The 23,389-nt window shown below is 43.4% G+C and overlaps 3 protein-coding genes across 6 annotated transcripts in view; 1 reads left to right on the top strand and 2 right to left on the bottom strand.

Moving 5' to 3' along the window:
* The window catches only part of LOC145435942 (uncharacterized), a 293,102-nt gene that overhangs the window by 199,687 nt on the left and 70,026 nt on the right, over positions 1-23,389 (top strand). The gene's annotated exons all lie outside the window — the stretch shown is intronic.
* LOC145436513 (uncharacterized protein F54H12.2-like) lies at positions 5,375-6,637 on the bottom strand. Its single transcript, XM_080313877.1, has one exon. It carries the CDS (start codon positions 6,635-6,637, stop codon positions 5,375-5,377), a length of 1,263 nt encoding a protein of 420 aa, XP_080170003.1.
* On the bottom strand, positions 11,625-19,471 carry LOC145435933 (uncharacterized). Of its 4 annotated transcripts, XM_080313204.1 has the most exons (7): positions 18,839-19,196; positions 17,225-17,449; positions 13,313-13,340; positions 13,019-13,253; positions 12,887-12,964; positions 12,425-12,632; positions 11,625-12,367 (listed from the first exon to the last, which is right to left on the bottom strand). In XM_080313204.1, the coding sequence occupies exons 2-6, from the start codon at positions 17,446-17,448 to the stop codon at positions 12,622-12,624; spliced, it is 576 nt and encodes a 191-aa protein (XP_080169330.1). In that variant the 5' UTR covers position 17,449; positions 18,839-19,196; the 3' UTR covers positions 11,625-12,367; positions 12,425-12,621. The 4 variants fall into 4 exon arrangements, with proteins under 4 accessions (XP_080169330.1, XP_080169329.1, XP_080169332.1 ...); XM_080313203.1 differs by lacking the exons at positions 11,625-12,367; positions 12,425-12,632 and adding an exon at positions 12,656-12,830 and having other exon boundaries at positions 18,839-19,318; XM_080313206.1 differs by lacking the exons at positions 11,625-12,367; positions 12,425-12,632; positions 17,225-17,449; positions 18,839-19,196 and adding exons at positions 12,656-12,830; positions 13,400-13,562.

Below are 23,389 nucleotides of genomic sequence, written 5' to 3'. Positions count from 1 at the left end.
ACCGCCCGGATATGATCATCAAACTAAAAAAGAAGAGAGAGAGAGCTTATTCATTGAACTGGCTGTCCCAGCTGATCACAACATACTACAAAAAGAATCAGAAAAACAATCCAAATATACGCAGATCTCAAATTGGAATGTGAGAAAATGAAGCGATGCAAAAAAACATTGTACCGATAGTCATTGGCGCTACAGGGGTCGTAAGCAAAAACTCATGAGACATGTCCGACAGATTACGGGTAACGTTCGATTCGACATGATCCAAAATATCACGTTATTAGGCACTGTGCATATTCTTCGGAAGGCCTTGAATGCACCACTTGACTACAATTACACTTGTGAATCACAGCATAATTTCTTTAATTTCGATTCTTCATTTTCAATCATCTCTACCTCTGCTCTGTAACCCTTGCCAATTCTTCATCTACTGCAATTCTGTAATACGACCTCTTCATGTATTGCATACGAATAACAATTCGACTGTATTACTGAAATTTTAAAAAGTTACTCCAATCTTGCCATTTTCCTTCGGGGGCAGGTTCCTCCCCGGATTATGTGTGTTTTTACTAGTTTTACTATGAATCAGAGTTGGATCAATTGTAATTTGTAATTGAGCTGAATGTAATTAATTACATTGTTTCATGTAATTGTAATTGTAATTGAAGCATTTCTATTTTGTGTAATTGTAATTGTAATTGTAATTTGATCAAAATTTTGCTCAATTACAATCTCAATTACATTTTCATGGAAACCTTACAACCACAACATAAAATAATCATTTAATCAATCATTTATTCGTCGCACCAGTGAAAATCCGGTACGAACCAGGATGACGACGAGGGGCATTAGTAAACAGTCACCACTCAACCGTGTAAGCGGTGTCTTAAAAAGTCTAGAAGTGTACCATGATATAAGTCGGCAGCTACGGAACAAAAATGAAGTAAATCGGCCTGCATGGTGTGAATGACCATGACCATACATTAGTCGACAAACACAATGAATCCCACAAACAAGCTCAATTATCGTGCAATCGTCATCTGTGTTCTGCGAATATTAATTGCACGCTAGTGCCAAATAGCAACAAATTAACATCACACTATTTACGTGGAAATTGGGTAGACGGTAGCGAATACTGTAGCTGCATTTCTTGAAATACGTGGTCGTGTTTTGAAAATCCCGATCTTCGATTTGATATAAACGAGTACCGAAAAATTTATTTCTAGAAATATAGGTGGTGGCGAATGATAATAACGGGCACCGACGACCCCTTTGAGTATGATCCCAGCATAGATACCACCAAAATTGAGACTCCGAATTTTCATTGAACATATAATGTCCATCCTAGCCATTTTCATCCAGCAGCTCATCTTGAAGTTGTTCTGGGCTAGTGGTTACGTATGTCACCGGAAAAATGGATTTTGAAGCCACGCTGATTGACCTTATTATTCCAACTTTATTTTTTTTATTTTTTTCCACAAACCCCAACAAAGCAGCTCTAAACGGCAATATGTTTTATTATCAGTAGGCTATTGGCAATTAAAATGAATTTGCACAACAAGATATTTCATCTCAGACGGTCATTCTGTTGATGTGAGCCATAAAATTATAGCAATAATGAAGCGAAAGTGCCTTGTAATAATTAATCATTTTGCAACTTTAGAGGCTTCGCGGACCCCCGGTTGAGAACCGCTGCTCTAAGCGCAATATGGGCGCATGCCGCGACCTTATCAATAGAAATACATATCCCAAAGGTTTGAAATTCGATCCGCGATATGGTTGCACTCGATATAGTCCGTCCAGCAATGAAGTTTATTGGAACATAGAAGGTTTCCGTTAAAACTAATCCAGTGGTTCCCAACCTGTGGTACGCGAAGGTATTCCAGGTGATACGCGAGTAGATTCTGTTTTTTTTTCGACCGAAGGGAGTTATTAGTTAAGGGGGGGTTGAACTCAAAGATTGTTCTCCAATAAACTTCAGGCTTAGCGTGGCCTTCTCGTAATCGACTCTAGCTTCTCACGCTATTCCCAAGCTGCTAATTTGCCCTTCTACGTGGGAGTGCGAGCAAGGATTTTCATCTCTGATGACTATCAAGTCGCAGAAACCCATGCCCAATTGCCCATGCATGATTTTCGATGTGCTGTGAACAAAGATATGCCACGCATCGACCAGCTAGTGCAGTGGTCCTCAAACTGCGGGCGTGAAAGCATCTGAAGGGGGGCGCGAAACTGCGACCAACTGAAAGATGTTTTCGCGCTTCGCGCGACTTACCTCCATCTCGTTGTTTTTGCTCTGTGTATTGTCCTAATTGCATATTTAAGAATTCTCCTATCAACTGTCATAACCTTCCACGCCATAAAATTATTCGTTGGGATTGCTAGCATTCTGGTTGCATTTTGTGATATGACGATAGGGGGGGGCTCGAAAATAAGCAAATGCAGCCATCGCATTAAACAATTGACGTTTGTTGTTTGCTGTTATTTCATTATTATTATTATGTTGTTCTTCTTGTGACTAGTGGTGAAAAAATAATTTCATGCATCCCATTAACCCTGGCTGATAATGCCTAGTTTAATAGTATTTACTATTACGCCTCGCATACGTCAAATACGTCATTATGACGTCGTAAACGATGGAAACATTTTTGACCTCCTTCAGCGCCCGTAACTTATGTAGGTGATACGCGAGCACTGCATAAAACCTCGAAATGGTACGTGGGTGAAAAACGGTTGGGAGCCACTGAACTAATCGAATGAATTCGGAATTCACGCCACCGAGAATCTCGTGTTGCATCAATTTTTGACAACGTAATTCAACACCATGCTCTGCACAATGTGCAGTATTGATAACAAATCAATCACTGACAAGTGACACCGAGGGAATACGAGTGTATAGAGCAGCCAAGAATTAGTAGCCTACAGATGACAGCAAACGAGAAAGCGCGCATCTAATCAGTAATTCCACAACTTGCGTGCAGCACAATGGGTTCCCAGTCTGACATCGCGACAATTGTTTGCTCATTATAACGACGTTTTAGCAGCATTGTTGCATTTCCCGATAAAAGTTGGCGAAGCCTTGTTAGATTAATGAATATGCGCACTTTGCGCAGGAATGACTTTTCAATTCGCAGGCATACACAAACCTGACAAACGCACTGTCCTATTTCGCGCTCCAAGCCTCCAATTATAGAGACTATCACGGAACTAACTCAAGAATTATTTTGTAAACAAATATGGGCGCAAATACAATTTAATTAGGAGAAGGATAACGTGAATCCGCTCGTCTGGCCGAGAGAGAAAATGGTGTTTCTCCGTGCAATCGTGTCAATATTGGCGTCATAAACGAGGTTGCTTCGATTGTCTGATTCACGAATTACAATTTATTGGGCGTTTTAAGCACTAGCTCGTCGTCGCCAACGAAGCTGCGTATTCAAATATTCGCGCGCGTATCGGTGGTAAATAGTTGGCATTGACGCGCTATAACGGACTCGCTGATTTACAGCGTTGATGATCTGAAATCGCAGACGGGGGCGTTTAATCATATTGTATGGGGTGGCTGCCACCCCATAAATGTGTCATGGGATGGCTGCGCCACCTCGCAACTCGGCTCCTATGGCATATATCACTTTGGTAATGAACAGGAATGTAGGCTAATCACTTATCAGTAACGAAAGCTAGTCGCTCTATTGCAATACCAGTTTGATGAGTCATCAACAATTATACAATTATAAAAAAATCATGACAATTGATATATTTTTGACGTCACATGGCTCCTCATTTTGCATTGAATTTCAGTTCATGCTTCCATCTTAGTGCAGCGAATGGTGTGACATTAAAATTAACCGAATTTCGATCGTAGAGGTTACACACTGGCTCTCAACCTTTTTCAGACATGACCCCCTTTATGAGAGTGAACAATTTCGCGCTTCCTTGATCGTCATATCCCAAAATACAACCAGAATGCTGGCAACCCCAGCGGATTGTTTGATGGCATGGAAGGCTGATATATGAAATTCGGACTAAACACAGAGCAATAACCATGTGATGAAGGTAAATCGCACGGAGCGCGTTAATCCCCCGCCCCCTTCAGATGCTTTCACGCCCCCAAGGGGGTGCACCGCCAAGTTTGAGGACCCTTGAGTCACAATAAGTAGAAAATTATTCACAGGGTGTATAACTACCTATAGGTGACAGGAACCATGAGTAGTTAGATAAATGTGCATTAGACCCCCATTCGCGATTTATAAAAAACAAACAAACATTATCAATATAATAATTATTGAAAGAATTAACTCATTCTCAGTTTTGCAGCAATACGCAAGGGGAATTCCCTTCTGGCTGTGCGGCAATTAAAAAAGGGGGATTGACTGAGAGAAAACGAACAAAGAATCTGGATTGACCTTTGTACTCAGACTGGAGTCATTCTACTTGTACTTTTCCACTCCTGATTCTACCTCGCCTGACCTCTGGTACACGAGACTTGTGTATTATTTTTTATATTTTCCCGCGAATAACAATGGATTGACTTTTAATTTCAATGGTGTGCACGCCGACGAATCGGTATAGTTCCCCTGTCTTGACGTGTCGTTCCGCGGTGGGTTGATTAATCCAATTGCGTGTAAACACGATAGGATTTGGGAATATTTGCCCGTCAAACATGACGTCAGTATAGTATTTGTTCCTCCGGATCCGTATGTGAGATCCCGGATCGTGTTTTAGGTGGATTGTCAACGCGTTCGGCCAGACGAAACGATGCAAGGTGACCATTCTGGTCTGCGTCATACTGTCGTAGTTGACCTCTTTTTGCTCCCTGGATAGTAGCGAGTATGATCTTTATGATGTCAACGACTCCCGAACGCTCGTAAAAAGACTATAACGTATGCTGTACAAGGTTTATTGAACATACACAATCTGAAAATACAAGTCACGAGTGTTCACAAAGTAGATTTTTCTTTGTTTACAAAATCAAAAACGAGGCGATCATTCACACGTTTATCAGAACCAAAAGCATCTAAATAATCGAGGGTACCTACACCTTGACCCTTTCTAATTAGGAAAGCGATACAATGTTCGCCGCACACAAACGAACGTAAAGACTGTAATTGCACACTAGTGAAGGTATAATCGTCCGCGCCCAATAACCTATAGATCTCCTTCTTCAGAGGCGGAATCCCGAAAGAGTCGTGAAAGTGCGTGCCATCTTGATCGGCGAAGATACAGATCCAATGCGAGCCGCCCTTCGCGTTAGGGTCGTAATTGATAACGACTGCGTACGGCTTAGGTAGCTTTGCTGGTAATAAATCGATCGCAAAAGTCCCGGCAAATAAATCTCGCGTGTCGCGATGGTTGAACAAAATATGATTAATTTGATCGGTGTTCATACGGACACTACTTCGCGCTTCTCTGAGATCTCCAAAAGTTGTTGGTATTCTTTGAGACACAGTAGAGTCGCTCCTTCCGGTAACCCCGCGGTCAGGGTCATGTGAAGCTTCACGGACCCGGTCTTTTCTAGCTGAAAGCAGCCTTGATGCGTACGGTCTGGGGTCAAATCGAAGGCAAACAGAGTGTATCCCGCCTTATAATTCTCAGAGTCGATAAAAAGATCTTCCTGAGCATCCCACTTCCCGGTGGATTGGTAGACGCTGAAAAACCCCTCGAGGTTTGTGTTTTTATCAAAGTCGAATCTGAAATTACGGCCGTACAAAAGCTTCCCGTTCACGTTGATAGCCAGATTTCCGACGTGATAGTGACAGAAATTAAAGGGGTTCCGAGTCTTACTACCGTTATAGGCAGCGGTCGGGACCAGACCAATCACGATACGTCGAGGCATGACCCCAGAAATCAGCGTTTTCTCAATGGAGGTATCACCCGCTCCAAAAGAGTGATTACTCATTTCGAGCTTTATAATAGGGTATTTCGCCGTGTGCGTACGAAGCATCGTTTTGTGTGCCAAACTGACAGAGTCTGAAACTTGGATTTGCTTAACGTGCAATTCCACTTTTTTCAGTATGATTTTAGAGTCGGCAGACCCGAGGAGACAGAAATCGTCATCGTTACGGATTAATCGCAACGACAGATCCACGTTATCCAGTAAATATCTGTCCTGGTCGAATAAACCGAGCGGTATCTTGCCGATGACCTCGAGCGTTGCACTGTCAGCGGTCAGGGCTTTTCGTGCCGTGAAGCCGACGTTGTCTGCCGTGAAAGCATCCTGCTGTTTCATCGTATCCGGGATCCAGCCGATACATTTCAGATAGGTTTCGCCGGCCGCGCGAGAGCTATTTAGTAGATGGAAAATGAAGCTTTTGTAGGCGTGATTGTTGTCCGATGTGGTGATCAGCTTCGAGCCCAGATACAGATCGATCTGCTTGAATAAGGCGTCGAATATATCCGATACGACAGCGACGTTGTCTGCCCCGATCGTGGTGCAATCTTTTTTGGTGACTTGCAGTTGTATTTTCATAAACGAGCTGGACAAATCCAAGTAATGATCGCTACCTTTCACGTTAATCTCAATGACATCGCCCAATTTATCCGGTGTGGCGATCAACGTACTGGTATCGGCGACCGCCGTTTGCGTCGGGGGTACCGTGAAAATATCTAATCCGCTGTTGAGGCACTCGGCCGAATTTTCGTGCATCAATTTAGCCATCGAATATATCTCTCCGTCTACGTTTCTTGTTTGACGTAGTTCCTCCCCGCGCACCCTTTTTAAGCTTTTTCGTGGCTTTTCGTTTACGCCCCCCGATCGCGGTATCGAGAAGCTGTAGACCTCCTTCTTTACTCCGTGATATAGCGGATTGCTTGAACGAGCGCCCGGCCACCAAATCTTTAGCGATATTCGACCCGGTACGGAGGATTTGTTTCCCCAGTATCTTGGAGCCTTTTGACACTAGAGGTAAGACCGCCCGGCCTATGGTTCGAAAAATAGACGCGAGTCCGCTACCGCTTTGCCTGGACCTCCGGTAAAACCCGTAATTCCCAGCTCCGGTCTGATAGTGATGCAACACGGCTTCTCGGTCACAACAATAGTGCACTTTCATAACGACACCCTGAGATGTATCGTGAGGTCCAAACCCGAGATGTCCAATAATTCACCATACTCGTCCCTTATATAGATGTAGAAATACTCGAAACGGTCGAGTCTGACTTTGGCGTAGTATCGATTTTGAAATATATGGTTTTGTCGCTCCCCCTCGTGTAGCGCAACGACTCTTAGCAACGGGACCAAAGCGTCACCCACCGGCGTCGACTCGATGTCATTACAGTAGATAAAGGCGTAGAGGCTTTCGCAAGACTCACGAACAAAGTTTATCTCCATAAGAGCAATCTCAAGACCTTTACAATCCATTCCGTGGGGTAGGGTAAATACGGGCCCGTCACCGGTCAGTGTTTGGAACGTCATCTCGTAAGTGAAGGGTCAATTCAATGTCACCACATTTAAGTTCTTTTCCAAGAGAATCTCTTATGCTGATGCGTACGCTACGGAAGCTATTGGCATCGGCGGGTAGGTAAAACGGTTTCCTGAATGATACGTGCTGTCGTTTCATCTCCGGTACCGTAACGGGGATGATTCGTAAAAGTCTGGACATATAATCACCTACAGGGAGATGGCGCACGCAATCGCAATATATAAATAAATACTGAGATTTTACTATCGACGGGATATACCACACATCGAATTCAATGTGCTCAACCTCGCGTAATGAGATCGGAACCTCTCCCTCCTCCGCGATGATGTCGTCAATATCGTATCTCTGATGCTCGTGTATGAGACGGTAGTTACCGAAATTCGCGTAAGGCCCGAGCGTAGATGTGAGCAGAGAAGAATTCGGTGGGAATCCCTCGCATACCAATCGATTCTGGCTGGGCGTAAAGTACCAGTGATAGCCGTTCACGAGTTCCTCGCTAATTCTTTGCATTAATTGATCGACATTATCGAAATCTCCGGTGGGTAACTCATAAACTTCGGTGACATCTTTGACAATCGTATTCCAGAAGCTCATGGCCCGGGTGGGTTCTGTGATCACAATTCTTTCTTGAAAATCGTGGTCGAAGCTAATTTCTCGGAGAGCGATCTGTTTACCCTCCGATTCGATTTCAACCGGTAATTCAACCGTGAAATCAGGTCCGCTTCCGAATATCGTGATATAGCTCATAACGCTTTGACGGCTCCTCGACGGATCAGTAAAGTCACTGTAACGGGGGCTGTTTTAAACGCGACAGGGTTATTGTTCTTGTCACGAAGATATACTCGTATATTTCGAATATTACTCTTGGCCAGGGGAAAAAAGTAAGGTTTATCATATACACAGTGCTGTATTTTTCCTTCTTGCGCGGTGACCGGAACGCTTCGAAGGAGAGGTACTAGCTCGCTGCCGAATACACGAGGTCTGATCAGATCGGTGTATATATAAATGGTGTCTACATCTTTCACGATGGTTTTCGGTCTGATTAAGAACTCTATTGGTTTTTGTTTCTTCAAAACATGATGTTCCACTGTAAAATAACGCGGAAACGTGTCCTCGATGCTGGTGAGACGCGGACCCGCACCACTGATTTTTTTGACCCGTATCAAGGGCTCGTCGGCCTGTGGAAATCGACTCTTGAGATACCTAAAGCTCAAGCCGAACACGCCACCGGTATATTGCTTGATTGTAATTTCTTTCTCGTATCGCAAGCGAAACTGTTCCAACAGATCCGGGACACTGCGATACTTGCCGGGCGGTATGTAATACACGTGACGATGCCCGCTGTCAGAAAATTCGATACCCGCACGCTTGTGGTCTACCGTGAACGTGGGCTGGAAGCTTACTGGGAACATGATCTCAGCAAGCGATGCCTCATATCTTTCTGTATCATATTTTAACTCGGAGAATAGTTGGGTTACAAAATCGTTCGCGGTGTTAGCCTTAAAAACGCTCATTGAAGAATTACTCGGTAAAACCAGAAGAGTCATCCTCGTCGGCGGTTTGGAGAGACAGTACCCTAGTTAACGAAGATATATCCGTCTGGGTTTCGGTGAATAAGTTATACACAGTTACCCCCACGATAAAAAGCAGTATCGCGAGCTGTAGAACCACCAAAGGTATCCGTAACGTACCCCGCTGCGATAAATCCATGATTACCACGGTCGAGTCACCGTCTCTGTTTTATACAAAACTGTCAACGTAAGAGTCCATCGATTTTGGATAACCCTCCCAGCGCACTAGATATCTCCGCTTGCGCCCCCTACCGATCACTCTCTGTATCGATTCTACGCGATAGACATCGTCTTTTTTATCGATGGCTTGTAATTCACTTTCGTAGAACGTTCCACTAATCACGTCCCCGTTATAATCTCGGATGGTGTACGTAGCGGGGCTCCCCCATTTCCGTGTGTGGACGTAAAATATCTCGCGAGTCCAAGATCCCGCAGTCCCTTTCGCAAACGTGGCACGTCGGGTGGTAATTCTCACTGGTTGATCGACGGGTAGCTTGGGTGACACCGGAGGTCCGGTTCCGTTGTATAGTCTATCGAACACCAGAGACGCGTTGCTATTGGTAACCTCCGACGGTCGCATTAAAATCGCGGTGTGATACGTTTGGTTATAGCTCTCTGCGATATCACACAACACGTCGATGTAGCGATGTGTGCGGTTCTTGACAAAGTATCGATTCAATACATTGCGGGTCGTACGAATTACCCGCTCTACGACGCTAGCCTTAGTATCGCTGTTGGTAAAAAAGTGCTTGACGTGGTTGTCTCTAAAAAACCTCTGTATAACCAACCCCGTGAATTCTTTCCCGGCATCGGTCTGAACGACGTGTGGCCTCTTATGAGCGAATACCTGGTTGAAGCCCTCGATCATATCTATCGGACGCTTTCGCTTCGTGGCGTGTAAAAACATATATTTCGAAAAACAACAAATTGACACCAACACATAACGATAGCCATCATTGCTACTAGAAATATTAGACAAGTCCATGAGGTCACTCTGGATCTGAATAAATGGGCCGCCGACGATCGTCTTCTGTCGTTGAAATTTGCCTGTATACGGATAGAACAGGGTGTAGCTATCCTCTTGTTTCAAATCCTTCTTGTCGGGGTGCAAGTATTTACCGCGATAGCTCGCCGGGGCTTTGATATCAAAATATTTATCCTTACTCGTCATCGTCGTAGGCCGTCCACGACCCGTAGAGCTGGGGCGGCTTCCTGTTAGCTCGACGGCTACGTTTGATGATCTCTTGCAGTGGCGGTGATCTTTTGGCTATCTTGCTTGTGGTGGGGGTACTTGGAGACGACGGGGCTTTCGGTGTTACTTTCGAGGTGACCCGACCCGGCTTCACTTCGTGCAGTAATTCACGGAGAGTGGCTATCTGATCGTTCGTGAACCCGTTGGAGGTGTCGGTCATCTTCATCTGAAGAGGCTTGTCGATCTGACCCCGTTGACTTTTATACTTTGAGATGGCAGAGTTATACAAGGACAATTTCTTGTCGGCCGAAACGTCCATAGTCAAAATCGCGCTGATCGATCGGTCCAACTCGGAGTTCAAATCAGTCGCGTTAGAGGGAGCTAGAGGGTTAGGCGATATAACCACTTTTTTGAAATTCATTTTTTAGCAAAAACAGATTTCAGCAACGATGCCGCCAATGGCAGGATTGATAAGATACCGCTAATAAAACCGCCTCGTTGGGTGTTGGCGTGTAATACACGTCTCTTGGTCTTCAAGCTCAACTTTTTACTTGTCAGCTTTCGAATTTTGTCTTTATGCGGGTGTAAATTTTGTATATGGCGTTTTGACAGTCGCAGATTGCCGTTCAAAACATTCACACAGACTTCACAAAATGCCTTCACCAAACCGGACGAGCTCCCCAATAATATATCCTTCCTTACCGCGGGCGACGCCTTGGACAGAAATTTCAAAGTCTCGCCGTGCTTCTTAATATAACAGTGACGTTTCGGCAGCGATTTGGTCCGAGCCATTATGAATATAGTGTCGAAGTGTCGGCACTTTCGCTATTTATAGTGGCGTGTACAACACGAGTTCATCCCCAGGAAACACCCCTGTTTTAACACGACTAGAATCGGGTGTGGCTTGCGTCAAATCTATAAAAAGGTACCCGTGAGCGTTCTTTGTCGCATCGGCATACGCGTCAACTAGAAACTTGGAGTTACCAGGGTACATTTGCTTGCCAAGCACTCGAATCTGAGATCGATCTCTAGGATTACGCATGATAATCAAATACTGGGTGCTGAGACTGAGGTCCCTCGATCTTTTGGACTGGAAATATAAATTTTGGACCGCGAATATTGTGGTCACCGATTTATGATTCGCGTAGACTGTAAAAAAGGGGGTCACCCTGTCCGAAAATTCCATTTTATCATCAATAATTAATAGAGTAGGACAGGGGCGGCTTGTCGCCAACTCATCCAAAATGGAGAGATCCGAGTAAAACTCAACACCTTGCAGCTCGTCAAAGGAGTCTTGGTAAGCCGTATAGCAATAGATAATTCTTTTAATTCGCCCCTTTGAAAGCTGATCGATATTTTTTATGACTTTAAATATAAAAGTACTCTTCCCCGAAAACGATGGTCCTGCCAGAAGACATGCCCTCCCTGTCGAGAAATCCATCACCAAGGCTGTTTTGACGCGACGAGACATGTATTCACAAACACACTTCTATATATAACAAGGACAGGTACACGAAAAAATATGCCAATTCAAAGCGTCACGCAAACCGTCCACACAGCGAATCTTACAATGTCCACGAGACCGTCTTTTTACACCAGAAGCGAGGTGTCATAATCGACACGAGAAGACGAGGCATCATCAGGGCTCAGCGGTGTCATGGCCAAGACTCGAGGTCTACGAGGGGGAGGGTAAGGTGATACCCGGCCGGGTGACTTTTTTGTTATTTTAGTCAGATTCGGTCTTGGTAGCACTGGCGACTGATGTATGTCTCTGGCACGCTGTGGTGTCGCCACGACAAACGGGGCAGTCAGATTCGGTCTTGGTATCACTGGCGACTGATGTATGATGTCTCTGGCACGCTGTGGCATCGCAACGACAAACGGGGCGTCAACCACGGTAGGTGATGTGTCGACGGATTTAGGGGCGCGACGATCTTCTCCCGCTCGGAGATAACCCTGGTTCATGAAGCGGTATCGGTTAATGTCGTTTCCTTCGTGAGTCAAGCGCTGATCGCGGCTCTGTACGCTGCAGGCGGCACGATCGGTTGGGTCTGTGAAGCCAACTTGACGACGATTCAAGATACGGGCATCAGTCAGCAGTCGGCTCGTCACACCATCGCCTTCATACGTGAACACAGGTAGAAACTGCAGCTCCGTCACACACCGCAACAGGTCGTTTCGAAAGCTCATCCATTCTAGAAGACAAAAGATAGTTACACATGTGCCGGGTAATGACTATTACCGCTTGTTACCTGGTCTCAAGGTGGTGGCAATGTGTAGACGATCCTGCAACTCTTTCTTGAAGTGAGTAGTTTGCTGATCGGTCAGATTGTCTTCCAGCAGAATATCTTTCAGCACAGAGACACGATGCCAGTTGGCTTGGGTGTCGCGGTGAAGTCTATTGAGTGAAAGCTGGCCACAAACATGACTAATGAAATCGCTAGCTGAGTTATGAGTCATCTGGGAAAAAACAAGAATAACACACATATTACAAACTGAAACGCCGCCTTCGAAAACTAGTCGCAAGCGACAGGCGTTGATGATAGAAAAAGCGTTCAATATGGAACAAAATTTCACAGTGAGCACCAAAAGATAAACAATGTATCCCAACAAAATAGTGTCTTCGTTTTAACATGTCTTTGACGTGCCGCCGAAACACTATAAAATAAAATAATAGTAAGACTCCATACTTGTGTCACAATATACAACCCCACCTGTTTTTAGGAATTCCATGCGACTCGACAGGTCTTGTAGCTGAGACGGGCGAGGAGGACGCCAGCAGATTCTTGTGTCTATGAATAAACGTGCCTTAGCAACGACAGAGAGCTAAGAGCATATTTACACACCCCCAATCTCCTCCAAGATGTTTCTGAGTCTTCTCACGTCCATGTTCAAAGCCTCTATCTTCAAGACCTCAGCCAAAAGTTCCACCCGGTCTGCCCCACATTCGTGTCGTATGATCAGGCCAAACAGAACGCCAATCTCAAACTTGTCTTTCTGCTCGCACGGAGGTAAATGATCGTACCCAGACATGTACTCCCGCAGCGGGAAGAATTCTGCATGATCAATGTATTGATCCATCTGAGAATTGCGACAATTATGATTTCAATTTATGATGAATCATAACAGTTTCAACTCACCACGATTCCTTCTATACGCTGATAAAATCTGGAAAGAAAAAACTCATTGTATTATACAATCATGAAACACAATACGCTTTTCCCCACCTGCTGTAAACTATTGCGATGTTAATGCTATCGTCTGTAAACAACACGAGAAAACGAGCACTATTGTGAAAGGTTCAAGATGCATAGAATAATTCGAGTCAACATGAGAGCATATTGTGAAAACAGATATAAAAAAGCAGAGAACATGAACAGTGCACATTTGAAAAAAATCATAGTTCCAAGGGTCTCGTATGAATACCATCTGATTCGACTATTCGCTTACAGTAGAAGTGAGACAAGGCCGATCGAAATTGCTCATAGGTAAAAATGGAAGCATTTTTTCGCACAAATCCAGAATTAGTATCCCCATGTGGTTTTTTCTCAAACAACACTTTCCGGTAGATGTCAGCAGTCAGTTTGTTTACTTTTGAGAGCCCTTTGCATGAGTACTTATCCTCATTGCAATAATAAGTCTTTGCGGACAGACCAACAAAAATATTCGATTGTGCCTCAATTTTGAAAAGACCACTGGTCCGTTGATCATATCGATTACGAGCTTTACAACAGGCACGTTTATCATTGAACGAGAGAGGATTGGCCAAAAATTCATTACGGTGCTCGTCACAGGCGATTGCTGGAAAATATTTGTGAAAATTTTCAAAAAATTCTGCTTGTTTTTCGGGTCGTACAACTTTTAGCAGGCTGTCAGAGGAGATTGCGCCGTACCAGGAATCAGTGTCCGAATATGCTAGTGCGATGGACCGTGGCAGGAGGTAGGTGGACAGATACGAATGGAACCGTAATAAGGCCAATTTCGCATACCCATACACAAAGTACCCAATGTGGTTAGGTTGGTTCCAAACATGTTTTCTCAATTTCATGGACACCTCAAATATATCTGGTGACAACTCAATCATTGATTTAAATCTGGAGTCATTTACCAAGACCATAGCTTTTTGGCGGTTAACAATCTTGACATCAGAATATTTTGTACAATTCGAGATAGTTTTACCTATACAGGAATTTGCAATGTCTTTATAGAACTGCCCCAGTGGCTTCTGGGACGGGTCATCGTCAGCCCGTCTTCTAGCCTCGGTTATCGTATCTACAAGAGAATTGAAACATTCAATGGGTTCAAACTCGATAGCTTGAAATACCTTAGTAACGATTAACCCATTCTCGAGGTACCACTTCAATAGTGGTGTTATTAACAATGTTTTTGTGGCCTGCAGAGTAGCGATCAAGAATTTCCGTGGCCGTTTCAAAAAACCATGTTGTTCAGCAAATGCTTTCATGTACGGGCCTATATCATCACGACTTACGTAAGCATGTTTGAACAGGGGACAGAACTCACTAAAATGCTCCTTGAGGTGACTAGGCACATGAATATCGACCTCAACGGCCCCAAAAAATTGATCTTTTGACACCAACTCTAAGAGTTTCGAACTTGAAAGGACCCGACATTTCACCATTTTACTGGATTCGAGAGTTTGAATAAAGGCAGCTATATCACTTCGCTGGCGCATAATGACCCATTGACATTCTGTGATGTACTCCAATTTATACCCCACTTTTTGAATATACTGGATTTTACGCTGCGTCGCGGCCCAGCGGGCTTGGCGATCCGGGCTGGCTCCCAACTCGCAGCCGTGACCATGGTGAAAACATCCAAACAGCTCAAGTGCAACAGGCCCTTGTGGGGTCCTATAATACCCATCAATACAAATCTGGAGCAGGCCGATACGATGCTCAGGACCATTGAATTGATGTTGGATTTTGACCCCCCGACAGTGCGCAATGTAGCTTAGCCATTGGTGAGCCATTTTTCCATAGAGCGGTGCCGTTTTTGTCCTGGAGAATAGAGTAAAATCTTCATTAGGCGACCACAGACAAGGATAGCCCCCCGGTAATCGTGAACGAAGACAATCGAGGTAGAGACAATTCGCGTCGACCCCTAGCACCTGTTCTACAGGTAGAGCGTTATCGCCATAGATTTGGGGTTTGATTTTTGTGACTTTAGCCTCTGCATATCGCAATGAAACAACAGAAAGCCCACCACGTAGATTTTCCCGTATCAAGGTGTGTATATGACTATACTTTTGATTCAACAAGGTGAATACAGGTGGTATGCTATTAAACATAAACCTTGATGCCAGAGACGGCAATGATATACCGTCTTTACTCATGTCAATTGAGTAACGAGCAAAGAGTTGCTTGTGCTTTGTGAGGGCCTCCAGTAACGGCCCGACATCTAATCTGACATAGAAAGATAGATAGTCACGAAAAGTAGTCATTTTATGTTCTGCCCACTTTGATTGACACCAAAGATATTGCTCATCTGTTATATTAGACCGTTTCAGTTTGTTATAGAAATGTATGTGGTCTGGGAGAGATTTTTCATCCAATACCGATAAATCAGTGAAATAGTTATACGGAAAAAAGGCCTTCGTTGAAGCACAGTTATGACAACGTGTGTATGCATCATAACTTGTACCAGCGCCAAGATACAAGGTCACATCCAAAAATCGAAATCGATTAGTCGACAAGGACATATACGACGTACCCCTCTTAATAATACTGATAGGGTCTGATAAGTACTCCACCAGATATGGGATAATCAAAGGTATATCATAACGAGACCCATTGAAAGAGAATACAGGTAATTGACTCAAATAATTCAAAAAACGATGTTTCAATAAGGTTGCTGGGCTCATACGCTTGACATCCGGCTCAGCGGTATGCATTTCTTCAGCAATACAATCTAATCGTTCCAACACATCATGAAATTGTTGACATAATGCCTCAAAACACTCACTTTGGATCAATTCAAACCGTGACATCATTCTAGCAACCAACACTCCAGGGTCGCCATCACTAATTAGTACTTCTGGGGTCTCGTACCCCGGATAATTACACGCGAAGGCCACCGCGGCCGGAATATGATGATCTACATAGTGCACATTAGCAGTATCGTTTGGAGTCGAGCCTTTTTGTAATATACTTTCATAGTCAAAAACCAAGTTATACGGGTAGAAACGAGATGGTTTGGGCACAATTATCCCCAACTCGTCCAGCGCTTCAAATATAGTAGGCTGAGGCTTGAACATACCTCCACGGTAGTGATTAGGAATGCCTCTAAAGCAATTATGCCGTTCGAGGAAGTATTTTGAACTGAACAGGCGATGACAGGTCTCACAGCTATAATTCTTGCAATATAAGTTCAAATTTTTAATATAACAAAAATGTCTCCCTCCCTCTAAATGAACGTGAATTTTCAACCCCTCCCGAGCACCGTGTCGTAGTATATAACCGACCCCATCTTTCAATGTATAGACACAGATAGATACTTTAAGACATGACTCGAATTTATCCAGGTCGTTCATACACACCCCAGTTTCAGGGTCCCCATATAAGGCAGAATATTGTGCCACCAAAGAGAGCGTTTTAGACTGTAAGTCACCACTATAATGATTACCATCACAAAGCATAACAGCGACACAGCGGAATATACAATAATGATCGTCATATGGTACACCACGTCGATTTTTCATTAAAGTTAAAATAGCAGGTGAATTCACAATAGACTTTGGTATTTCGATTGTACTACACCCAATTAATCTGAAGTCAGATTTGTACACATAAAAGGTCACGTTTGTGACTGCCAAGACAACAAATTTAGTATCGTCTCTTTGAAAGCGAGCACTCTCGAAGCCAGCGGCCAGGTCTATATCGTCTACAAATTGGTCAAAGTCACCACGATTGGCAATCATTTTAGGTGTATCCAACATAACACCGGCGTTCTCGGACGCATGATAGTATCTCAATTCGCTTGTCTCAGCATTATCAAGTAGGAACCCCAGGGCGTAATTGATACGAAAACCATACTGTTGTGAGACGAAGATGTCCTGTAGATCGTTGATGACGTCACTGGGGTTGCGGCCGAGTATACGGAAATTGTGTAGGCTGCGTATACTGTGCGGTGCGAGTGTTGAGCTGCGAATGGAGTGCCAGTTTTCTTCCACGATCTCGATCAGATTTTCAGGTATACCCAAGCTGCTTGGTTGTGCAAAATCAGACACAATTCTAACAAGGTTTCGTCGCCTAGACATTCTGGAAACAAAAATACACAGATTCAATAACAGGTAGCACAAAACACACATATATACATATGATATTACAGCATAAGCATGCGATTAAAACACGATAGCACACCAAAACAGTTACACATTCGTATAAAATTTCATGGTAGCTCTGGCAGCTGACATCTCTTTGAGAAAGGCAACTTTCGCACGCATGATGCGTTCCAAGGGTAATTGCATACGCAAATCCTGACCGTTCGACTGAGATAGTATTTGCGAAATTTCTTGCTCTATCCGGTTATAATCTTGAGTGAATGTTTCATGAGAAGGAAAACTAGATCTCGAAAGTATATCATCCACTTCCCCCAGAATAGTGAACATCGCTTCCGATGGGGCGATTGAGATAGCCTCAACAATGGTCGCCTTGAGATGCTCCATCATTCGTCTACTGTATTTACCAAACCTCTCACCCCCAGGTCTACGTCTGGATGGGAATGCAGGAGGTTGGGCTGGATTTTCTACATTTTCTGGAATATCATTTGCAGGGCTAATCGCATCGAGCAGGTCTACCGGATAACCACCTTCCATCAATTCTGGTATCCCGTTATCAGCCATAGTCATGAGCAAAGATTTGTGATTGTAAGCTCAATTTACACTTACTTATAGACACTGTAGCCACATGACAAGCAGAAGAAGGGACTCAACACAGTTTAACAGTGCCAGCAAAACGCGGGAAGGAATTTTATGACCCTCCACTCGCCTTTTCCCCCAACCATTTGAATATACATACAAGCCTCTTTTTTCTCTCGTGCCATACTCGCATACCCAATTTACACTTACTTATAGACACTGTGAGCCACATGACAATTGGAAGAATGTACTTAAAACAGTTAAACAGAGCCGGCAAAATTCGGCAAGAAATTTTATGACACTCTACTTGGCTACCACCCTTTTTTCTCCAAAGCATTTGAATATAAATACAAGACTCTTTTTCTCTAGTGACATACTTACAGGCATAATTACATCATGGCATGTAAATACAACCCGTACGAAAATACTGCAACGAAGCGCAAGCTAGATATTGACTTGAAACGGGCTGCCCCATCTCATATTCCAAATTTCGACAATGCCACCAGTTTCTATGGCACGCAAGTCAGCTTCGACGGGCGTGTGCAATTGGCGTCGACCAGACGACATGGACCCAAGATGACTTATATGAAAGTCTTGATCACAGATGGTAAAAAATCTCTACCAGGGGTGATATTCAATGACAAATTACTGGACTGCATCGAAACTGCATACAGACAAGGTCATACTATGACATTCTGTAACATCAAGATCACTGCTGACGCAAGAACTGATGCCCCGTCATTAATCATTGGTCACAATTCTACTGCTACGAAGAGCAAAGCACGCTTACCCTGTCCAGAGATGGTTGAATTCCGGTACGTGTCCGCAGAAGATATCCAAAAAGGCTTGTACGATGACAAGATTGTTAATTACAGAGGTCTCTGTATTGCCACGGATTCTGAATCCATTGGCACAAACTCGGAGAGACAGCTACATTCATATGCACTAGTGAATGGTGACATTTCTGTTGATCTGAAAAATTGGGGTATTATACCGTTATTCACTGCTGACAAATACTATGATGTCACCCATCTACGTGTACAAGTCCGATCTGGCAAACGTGAGCTGTTCTTACAAGACTATTCGCGTATTTGTAAAGAGTGAACTGTTTCATGTATGAAATAAAAGAAACATGTGATTATTTTGTTGACACTATTTATCAGAGATTAGGGTTGGTTATAGTTAACTTTCTAACCTGCCAGAATACATCATCCTTCAATATCATACTCCTAGCTATCGTCTCGACTCAGCAATCTCACATGAGCGGTATGGAAAAGAGGTTATCATATTGTAAAACCGCGTGTTTGTGAGAGCACTATACGCAGTGATAATTAAAACAGAGCGAGACAGTACCGCAGTACATTAACAGGGGGAAAATCGGCGTGATACTTAATCAATACTCAACTCTCGCTTCCAGTATAGTGACCAAACGACGACCGAGACCAATGTCCAACGTTTTCGAACAAAGAGAATAATTCCTCGACCCAGCGGGGTGTATTACAGGACAAAGGCTCTGTGTACGAGGCGACATGGCTGTTTTCGAAAGCGAGATTATCGATCCTCGACATAGCAGGATGGATCACAAAACAAAAGGCGCTATGCAGTCTACGCGCCCGCGTGTCATTTTCGAAAGCGATATTGATCATCGTAAATTAGGTCTTGGACAAAGCAACGATAGCAGCGCGTCGTATAATACCCGAGCTAGGCGATCCTCGACATAGCAGGATGGATCACAAAACAAAAGGCGCTATGCAGTCTACGCGCCCGCGTGTCATTTTCGAAAGCGATATTGATCATCGTAAATTAGGTCTTGGACAAAGCAACGATAGCAGCGCGTCGTATAATACCCGAGCTAGGTAGTTATAGTATACTATAAACCTGATCCTCGCACCGCCAACGAGCCGTAACCACAATTCTAATACCGCGACAATCCATACACAATTATACACCATACCGAGAGCTTTCAAGGTATCCGTCGACGGGCTTCGAGCGATTGTCGACACGTGATCCGTGCTCTGTGACCCGTAACAATAGCGGGCTTTATTTACATGGGTATTTTTTCATATTCTCGAGAATTCGAGTTTACACGTATATTTATAACTATAACAGATCATCTCCCCTACCGCAATCTTGGTCTATAAGCAGAGTACGATTCGCGTATGACACAGGCCGTGGGCGTCGCTTTGCACAGCCGAACGTTTAGACACCTAAAACACGCACCAGGATCTCACCGATCAGGAGAAAACTTTATTGACGTCACGACCGGCAATTATTCCTATACCCCACGAAATCGAGTCAATCGCGAAACGACAAGTCAACCAGGGTGGTTTGACAGGCAATTATTCCCAAAGCCTCGTGACGAGGACCACAAAACGCTATGCCAGGGCGATTTGTCGGCAGGCAACTATTACCAAGCCCAGGTTTCGTGTCCAGAGGTTAGGCGAGGCAGAATCAGGAGTGGAAAAGTACAAGTAGAAGTACTCAAGTCTCATGTCTGAGTACAAAGGTCAATCAAGATTCTTTGCTCGTTTTCTCTCTATTGGTAATTATTCCCCTTTTTTAATTGCCGCACAGCCAGAAGGGAATTCCCCTTGCGTATTGCTGCAAAACTGAGAATGAGTTAATTCTTTCAATAATTATTATATTGATAATGTTTGTTTGTTTTTTATAAATCGCGAATGGGGGTCTAATGCACATTTATCTAACTACTACCATGCACATACCGAACACGAATATATACCGAACGTGGGAACGATTCCTGATGTCTACCTATATTACCGTGTGAGTCTCCAATCTGTATCCATTCGTTATACCGATCCCTGACCGCAATCCAATGCTCGCCCTTGACCACCCCATGTACCGGTTTGCTGTTAACACAAGCTTCCGACGAATAACAAAGTCGTCTCCATTGGCGACGGCAGTGATATTTCGATATGTCGTATGTGGAGGTCGTCCCGATGTATTGGTATACTATGGCTGGAAGCGAGACACATTCGGATTGTAAGGTTATGTCGTGGTTCCTGGATGAGAAGCAAACTATCGGGTTATGCATTATACATGTACTGTACAATTGTACAATTTTACATTTGTACATTGTAGGCTACACTTGCTAGCCATATCATATAAAGCCCGTCACTGTATATTAGGGTGGCGTGAAAAATGAAAATTTTTGAATTTCAAAAAAAGGTCTTGATATGTGGTGCCAAATAGTAAACAAATAAATTATATCATAATTTTGGGTTCGTACGCCCTCTAGTGGTCGTGCAATTTCACCGAACGAGCCAAAAACAGGGTATGTTGCTCAGTCATAAGATCAATCACTACACGCTTTTGACATCCTACCCACTGCTTCAGTGCTTAATTTTACCTATAAAATCAGAAATTTGCTTATAACCTTTTTTCTGTTTATTCTTAAGAGTAAGTTCTATGGAAGTGAGATGGAAACATGTTGCTTCTGCATCTTTTAAGCCCAAAACTGACTTTCTAGTGTAAGTGATGATCAAGATATGGCGAAATTAGCTGTTTTTGGCTCGTTCAGTGAAATTGCACCACCACTAGAGGGTGTACGAACCCAAAATTATGATATAATTTATTTGTTTACTATTTGGCACCACATATCAAGACCCTTTTTTGAAATTCAAAAATTTTCATTTTTCACTCCACCCAACTGTATATACCCATTAGGTAGGGTTACCATACGTCCTCTTTTAAGAGGATTTGTCCTCTTTTTTGACTTTTTTGAAAGTGTCCTCGGAGGACGGCCTTCTGTCCTCTTTTTTGAGATTTTGTCCTCTTTTTTGAAAATTTAGGTCAGATTTAGAGCAAATTGCGAGCGATATGTGGTAAATTAGTGCAGAAGTGACGCTCCAGAGGGTGAAAAACGCTATATTGAGCTCCGAGCGGAAAGATGACCTTTTTTTTTTAGTCAACCGGTCACAAAGTGGGAAAAATTCACCGGTTTTTGAGAATTCTACTCCGGTTTTGCAAGTCTCAAATTTCTGAAAAAGTGTCCTCTTTTTAGATTTCCAAAATATGGTAAGCCTACATTAGGGCTATTACGAATTGACCGACTTGCTACATAAAGATGGTGTCCTGAACTCAAAATAATAACTATAGTGAGATTTTGTATCACTTCAAAGCATAACCACTGTATAAGCCCATGCATTTATTGCATTTGTTAGGCTAGGTAAAATCGCGGCACTCAAATTATAGGGAAATCCCCTGTTTCCAACCGCTATTTTTCCAGTTAAACATGCAGACAGATGCAATGGATGAGTTACAGAAAAAGGTAGCTCGAATGCGTTTTTAATGTATAATGCACGGAGAAAAGGCTGGAAATAACGAGTTTTTGAAACTCGGTCAATTCTAAAAAAACGAAATACCCACATCTGCGTGAACTAACTTTCACCCTCAATGCTGCGCTCTGCACAGAGCGTTAATACGTGACGTGAGTTACTTCGTCGTTAAATATTCAAGGATGTGAGCGATAGAAAATCAGATACGATTTAGTGTTCTCAACAATTTGCTCTTTTCTTTGGTTAGGCTCGCGTGCCTTATGACGGTGTCTTGTGGAATATATTAGGAAAATGGAAATATGGGTATATGTAATATCAAATCTCAATATCAAATCTCGCTTAAATGGTTACAGTTTCCTCGTCCGCACATCCAATCTTGAACAATGTTAGCGTACCTGTATCGGAATACTGTTAAACGGGTTTCCGGGCTCTAAACGGGTACTGACAATCCGTTTACGATGCGCAATGTGCATATAAAATGATATAGACTGTTCCAGTCCTTGCAGTTCTAGTGATAATAATTATCTGTACCAATTGCTTTTTACTAGAAGATGCCGTATGATCGGTAGGTACTTCACATATATAATATTGGAGTGGGCGTTCAAAAAGCTCCCTCGGCATGTAAACACCAGCTAATAAGAGAGGTAAAACAATCAGAATATAATGGACAATTATGAAACAATTTTCGGTCACAATATGACGTGTGTGTAGGCTATACATCCCAAAAGAATCAAACGTGTGTGCATATGTATATTTAGAAGAGCTCTTACCCGGAGTTGCATCAGGTGATGTATTTTCACAATAATACACAAATCCACCAAAGGGGATCGCAGCCTCGGAAATCCATCCCCAGGAAATAATAAAGTATTGCACGCGCGCACACTCACGCGCTTCAATACCGTGTGGTAGATGCCAGATCAGCGCGCGTGTGTGCTAATCATACTCATCTTCGCTAAACGAATTTCTAGCTTAATCATCGAGTGCCTACCTTGAAACTTGGCACCGTGTTTGATGATATCATTAAGGTGTACCATACAAAATTTCGT

This window comes from Botryllus schlosseri, chromosome 3 (assembly GCF_051294905.1).
Source record: "Botryllus schlosseri isolate E-star chromosome 3, Bs_hap1, whole genome shotgun sequence".
Taxonomy (NCBI): domain Eukaryota; kingdom Metazoa; phylum Chordata; class Ascidiacea; order Stolidobranchia; family Styelidae; genus Botryllus; species Botryllus schlosseri.
This window is presented reverse-complemented; position numbering and strand designations above follow the sequence as displayed.